At 42.1% G+C, this 6,960-nt stretch overlaps 1 protein-coding gene across 1 annotated transcript; it reads right to left on the bottom strand.

Moving 5' to 3' along the window:
• Positions 1 to 269: 269 nt before the first annotated feature.
• Positions 270 to 6,216, bottom strand: LOC112436022 (uncharacterized). Its single transcript, XM_024805194.2, has 5 exons — positions 6,047 to 6,216; positions 4,805 to 4,856; positions 2,640 to 2,795; positions 2,300 to 2,395; positions 270 to 999 (listed from the first exon to the last, which is right to left on the bottom strand). The coding sequence occupies exons 3-5, from the start codon at positions 2,742 to 2,744 to the stop codon at positions 682 to 684; spliced, it is 519 nt and encodes a 172-aa protein (XP_024660962.2). The 5' UTR covers positions 2,745 to 2,795; positions 4,805 to 4,856; positions 6,047 to 6,216; the 3' UTR covers positions 270 to 681.
• Between the last annotated feature and the right edge of the window lie 744 nt (positions 6,217 to 6,960).

A 6,960-nucleotide genomic window follows, 5' to 3' on the forward strand; every position in this document is an offset into this window, starting at 1 on the left:
CACACACACACACACACACACACACACACACACAGGAAAAAAGAACCACGTCAATTCAACATTGTTCACAATGATTTATTTTAAACAGCTTTTTTGTGAATCACACATTTAGCAGATTCCTTCTCTGAACACAGTGAGCTGAAATCTGTTCTACATTCAGTGGATAAAACTTGGATAAAATTTCAGTCACAACAGCCTTATATAATAAAATTGCATCCAAATTGGCATGCTTGATAAAACTCTGTATAACTGGCATATTGATGCTAACAACAAGAAAAATGTACCTGCCATACAAAGAATAAAAGTGGCTCAAGTGAACGCAGTGCTTTACCTTTTCAGAAAAGGTCAAATGACAAAAATAAAATTAAGATCCCAAAAAGATATAAATCCTGAAAAAAAAACCATTTGCACTGTGACATAGTTTTTGAACATCTTATTTTGATTCCAAAAAATTGGGAAGATTATAACTAAAGAGTGACCAAAAAACATCCATAATGATACTCTCCCATTTACACCTTAATGTGAATCTGGAAAGTTAATACAAAAACACAGTTTATGGTACAAACATTATTTATGAACAGGAATGTCAAAACAATGTAATGTCGCAACTGAACCTTTTGATGAGCATTACATGTCACTTAACAAGTCTAACACTTTAAGAACAGCCCTGTGAAATTTTGTCTACAATGAACAGAGGTCATTTTTCAGTCTTTGAACCTTGACAGAAAGGTTTCCTGGATCCAGCTCCATGAACACTTTTCGAAATGCTTCAAATGTGCATTTGAAATTCTTGGGGTATTTCAGATCCAGAGCATAGCACAGTCCCAAAAGATAGCAACAGGCTTTGCTCAGATTCCCAAGTTTGCCCAGAACAGTAACGCCTTCAATAACAATACCCACATCAGTAGGTTCGCCTGACCTGTCTTGATTCTGCAGCAGGTAAATCTTCATCACCTCCTCAGCCAAAGCCTCTTCAACAAAGACAGCATCAGCACCGTCCTTTAAAAAGAGAAACAACTGTTTTAAGCTCACATATTTCCAAACATTGAAACAAAAAGTTTCATTTGTATGACATCACCGGTACTCATAATATGTAGACACTGTGCTCCAAAATCTTATAGCAATAGCAAATGCTATTCTTTTGTATGCTTTGAAGTGTTTTTTTTTTCTTTAGAACAGTATCTTAAAACTTTTCTATGATCTCACAAGCTAAAATAAACTACCGTAATTGTCGGGCTATAAGCCGCTACTTTTTGCACCAGCTTTGAACCCTGCGGCTTTTAGTCAGGTGCGGCTTTTCTCTGGATTGTCCATGATTTTTGTCATATCGTAAGATTTGTTTTGTTTGTTCCGCTGTTGCCTGGCGGAAGGGCATGTGATCAGACACACAGTATCGGGGTTCAAGAGTGGTATGTTGGTCACATGTCCATCCGCCAGGCAACACAGTGCCGTACAAGTAGCGCGAAAAACAAACTTCAAAGTAGCGCTACGCGTTCAGCGGGAGGCGTGGATGACGAGCGGTGATAAACTTGCGAAAAGCAAGTTATGCTCAATTCCACCGGTGGATTCTGACAGCGTGGAAAAGTGTGAAAACATCCACGATCACCAACGGATTTGAAGGGCTGGACTGTTGCATGATGGAGAGGAGGACACCGCCACGGCCCTTCTGAGGGTGTTCGACTCTGACACTGACAATGAGGATTTCTTTGGTTTTGAAAGTGACAACGAAGGAGAGAAGCGGAGAGTGGATGACGAAGCCATCCTGAGCCTGTTCGTTTCCGACACTGGAGGAGAGGACTTTGGTGGTTTTAGTGCGCAGGAAGAAGAGAAAGATGGTGGTGAATGACTGACTTTTCTTCTTGTTAAAGCCGTGTCGCTGCACCTGAGCCTAAAAGGTAGTCTGAATCTATTTTTCTGGTGTGCTGCAGGTTATTGTTATGTACTACATTTGTTACTCATTTATGAAGCACAGTACATGTGTCCTACTTGTAATTACCGCTACTTGTACATATACCTAAAAAGTTATGCAAATATGTACCCATAACTTGTTTTTCAAGATATTAATAAAAGGGGTGTGTCTCCAAACAGCCATCTCTTTCCTGACAATTCCCTTTGTGCATATTCTCTTACATATGATAAGTCAACATTGAAACACCTGCGGCTTTTGGTCAGGTGCGGCTAATGTATGTACAAACCAGGATTTTCCCCTGATTTTAGCTTGTGCGGCTAATATTCAGGTGCGCTCTGTAGTCCGGGAAATACGGTACTAATATTCCTAAAACAGATTTATTGCACCAACCTCAAAGGTTTTGATTAAGGCACTTGGATCCTCTCCCAGATGGTCAATGAAACATCTGATGATGACTTCTCGTTTTTTCTCGATGGAATTTCCACTCTGTAAAACAGGAAGTCTCAACTGAGGCAAAATTTGCACATTTAAAACATGACTTACCATTTCTAGCTTAAACATAACTATTTTTTTTCTGTTGTTGACCTGTTTTCACACCCACCATCAAGGTAAGAACACCTGTGGAGCTAAAATATTGAACAGAAACCTAAGAAAAGCCGTTTTTAGTGGAAGGGCCTCTTCAATGCTGTGTTGGAACGTTTTTGTGGTTAGAAAATGCAATCTTCCTTACCTGAAGCAGAAGGTTTAACTGTGCCCTGTGGCGTTGTCCAGCAGCACCTTTCTTGGCTTGAAACAAGGACAGGAGTTTGGATGAATACAAGTCCAACGATGACATGAACTTTGGTTCAAGGTTCAGGGTCGTGATCCTATGAAACGCTGCACTGACCTGGATGGGAGAGGACAAAAAATCTGAAGGCCAAAATTCTGATTCAATCAAAAAAAAAAAAAAAAAAAAAAAAAAAAAAAAAAAACCTACCATTTTTTGCAACCTGGACCTTATTTTCTAACATGCAAAAGATTAATTTACACATCCAGACATAAATCCATATAAGTGGAGTTGTTCAGTATGCAGACTAAACCCTCAACATAAAGTATTATCTTCCACTGAGCTTCTAAATTTTATGTTATGAATTGCTTGCACTATTTCCCTGTGAGATTGTATAATCTTAGAGGGAAGAGGCGGAGCCAGGTTGCCCTCTGAACCATCGTCTGCCAGGCAGCGATGCGAAAGGAACACACCGCTGAAGTGGCGCACATATTCAGAATCGTGTCAGTGGCTTTACAGAGAAAGCCTTTCAGCTCCTCTGGCAGCTCTGCTTCCTCCACCTTCCTGGAGATGACAAACGCTAGCAAATCAGTGTTGTTAGTCAATGCAGCTGACTGAACAGTGCATTGATGTGCGCGATCAGTGAACCTTGCTATCAGCTGGTCAAGTTTGGCGGGATGGGCCGGTCGCTGTCCAACGACCTTGGTCATTTTGGTGCCGAAAACTGAAGCGAGGCTCGGCTCCAGAGGGGGAACAGGCGGAAAACTCCGGTCTGTGAAGCCCTCTGTGAAGCCCTAGGTAGAGACCGGCGCTCTAATCTTCGCTGTCTCTGCTGCTGCCTCAGAGAGGTTGGTCATCATCCCTGGGAACTGAGGCCAGATGGGATCTGGGCAACGAGAGTGAGTGGAGCCATACCTTCCCGCCAGATCATGGCCTGTATTTATATAGCGCTTTACTAGTCCCTAAGGACCCCAAAGCGCTTTACATATCCAGTCATCCACCCATTCACACACACATTCACACACTGGTGATGGCAAGCTACATTGTAGCCACAGCCACCCTGGGGCGCACTGACAGAGGCGAGGCTGCCGGACACTGGCGCCACCGGGCCCTCTGACCACCACCAGTAGGCAACGGGTGAAGTGTCTTGCCCAAGGACACAACGACCGAGACTGTCCAAGCCGGGGCTCGAACCGGCAACCTTCCGATTACAAGGCGAACTCCCAACTCTTGAGCCACGATCATCAGATGGGGGTGGAGCAGGCTGAGGGACGGGAAGTTCCTTCTCACCAGCTGCCTCCTGGATGATGCCAGGCAGATCCAGGAGCAGGCAACCAATAACTGGGAGCGGCGTCCTTGCCGACATGTGAAGGCCAGGGGTGGATGAGCGTCGGCTCATCCACCCTTCTGTCACCAGGCTGCCCAGCTGGGAGGCAGTGGAGCTGCCACCACTGCCGTTTTCCTCACGGTGGGTGGAATCATCCAATTCCGGCCCACCATCGAAGAACTCGATGGCTTCTTCCAGCGAGTGCCTCTCTTAGTGGGAACGCCTCCTCAGCATCAGCCTTGAAAAAGGCTGACCTCCGCTGCTTTTCCTCTGGCGGGAGGAGCTAACAGGAGCAGCAATAGGATTAAGGTGTGAGGGCAAGGTCCGCATGGTGAGGACCGAGGCAGCCCATGCAGACGGCATGTCGGTCATACGACATGATGTAGCCGGTCTGGCAGGATGGACACAGACGGATGGTCTCGCTGGACATCTTCTGGCTGGCTGAAGAAAAACGGTAGAGCCGATTTCCTGGTCTCACCGTAACTTATACTAGACCAGGGTGAGGCCCACACAGCAGGTGGGCGTGGACTAAAATACTTCAGTGCTGCGCGCACAAGGAGAATACCCACTTAAAGGGCTGCGCCTATACTCATGGTGACACTGGATGACAGGCCATGAACTCATCAATATATTTACCGAACTGAAAAATTCTCAAAATTTAGATTTGGCATTTGTATGACTAAAATAACCCACCACAAAACCAGTATAAATATTTAGGTGGTATCACCATCCACTACTCAGCTTGTATAAAACAATATCATATCCTTCCAAAATTTAACACATCAACTCTGAGTAAAATTACCTGCTTTACTTTGTAGTTGATGCAGATTTTTTTCCTGGTGGTGAAGATGGTGCTGAAAAAATACAAATCAAAACTGTATCATTACAAAACATGTCACTGAGTAATCTGCCATAACACCAATCTCTTATAAGAAAGTTTAGCTTGGATTGAAATAAACATTTATTTATGTAAATTGGGAGTAACTAGGCAAGGCAAGGCAAATTTATTTGTATAGCACAATTCAACAACAAGGTGATTCAAAGTGCTTTACAGAGAAACAAAAACAAATAAAAAGCATGATTTAAAATTGATTAAAGCAAGCAAACAAACAAACTAACAAACAAAACAGTATATAAAATCAAAACATAAAATCACAACAGTAGATAAAATCAGTAGTTAAATGTAAGTTTTGAAATTTAAGCTTAAAAGTGTGGATTTGGTGCTTTATTCAAATGCAGCAGAGAATAGGTGAGTCTTCAACCTGGATTTAAATAAACTGAGTGTTTCTGGAACTATACTATACTAACTATATACTAACTATACTGGAAATGATGGTACTTTTGGCTTGACCAAAAGGACCAAAGCTTTTTTTTTTCATTATTTTCTGGGATCTGAAAGGAAGTAGGGCCCCCAGTCTAAATTTACTTAAGGCCCCATAGTACTTTGGACCGGCCCTGGATGAGGTAATCTGCTGACCCGGGCGGTCCTGTCAGTGTTCTCTCAAAAACTGGCCCTGTTCGGGACAAAGCTGAAAGCAGCGTCTTATATGCTCTGAAAGACCCCACATAGAACAAGAAAGCTAAGCAGCATGGTTGCTGCTATGAACTGTTCCGCGGGCAGGTCTTCTTAGTTACCAAAGCCATTGATGACGTCTGTTCATCTCCTCCTGAACAACCTGACAGAGTGAGTCAGGCCGCGTGACTACCGCAGCTCCCGCACCGCGACTCAACAGGGCCATTTTCTAGAAATGTCTGAGCACACCTGCTTTCACGTGGTTCCTAAAATGCCCCCAATTAAACGGTCAGGTCGCTGGTACCGGGACATTCCGGTCAAATTACCCGGAACGCAGATAGCGACTCAGAACGTAAAAGGATAAAAGGGCGCGGTTTCCCGCCGCCTTGACTGGAAGACGGGTTGAAAACTTAAATTAACGTGCACAAACACGCTGCGAAAAGTGAGCCACCATGACAAACGCTTTCTTCAGAACATGTTATAAAAGAACGGTGTGGATAAAGACAGCTAATGTAAGAATTGGTCACTTACCTGAAAACGTTACCAAGTCTGCAGTGGATGTGTGTCTGTCTCGTTCAACGTGCAGAAAATCTCCCATGAGGCCATGCTCCTCGCGTGCGGTACATGCCAAAGGTCATTAGTCTTACTCAAAGTTTTAAGTTAGTATTGGGGGACAAAATTATATTGATTTTTGAACCATTAATAATTAAAGTTAAAGACAATGATAAGTATGAATACCAGTGTCTCAGTTATTATGAGTACTTTCTATGAGATATATTGAGTAGATTTAAATAATGCACCCTGTGTTTCAAATACAGATTTTTTTCTTTTAAATAAACTTGAACAAAAGAGCTCAGTTCAACTCAAAAACTGGTGTTGAAAATTTAAGCATTCTTTTCAGTATTTTCAACTCAAGATAACACTTTTGTGATTTTCAAAGATTTAATCAAGGTCATCTAACTTAGAATTATAATGATATTTACTAAGCCCCTGAATAATTTTTTAGGGTGTAGCAAAAGTAGAATGTAGTTTAGAGCGAAAATAAAAAACGCTTCATATGCCGGAAGTGTTACCATGGAAACGTTTCTTCAACATGTTTTTGTAGTTAATTAAAGCTTGATTCAGATTTATAAACAGATTTCTACATTGCATTTTATTTCAACAGCCCACTCTATACTGTAGCGTCAGCATAGTTATTAAATTAAAATCCTGAATGCATCACTGCACATAAATATGTACCAGTTTTGTGTGAAATGTGTATGTGCTTGTCCTTTTTACATTAAAAGTGGTAGCGTGCAACACAGCTACATCCATCATAATAATTTCACATTTTTCAGAAAATAAAAATGTTAATTTGAAGCCAAACACGAAGTAAACAACGTTTTGAGAAACTGAAGAACCCTGTAATGCAATGTCATTTGCATTTCATACATCTGTTTCCATGA

This window comes from Maylandia zebra, linkage group LG5 (assembly GCF_041146795.1).
Source record: "Maylandia zebra isolate NMK-2024a linkage group LG5, Mzebra_GT3a, whole genome shotgun sequence".
Lineage (NCBI taxonomy): Eukaryota > Metazoa > Chordata > Actinopteri > Cichliformes > Cichlidae > Maylandia > Maylandia zebra.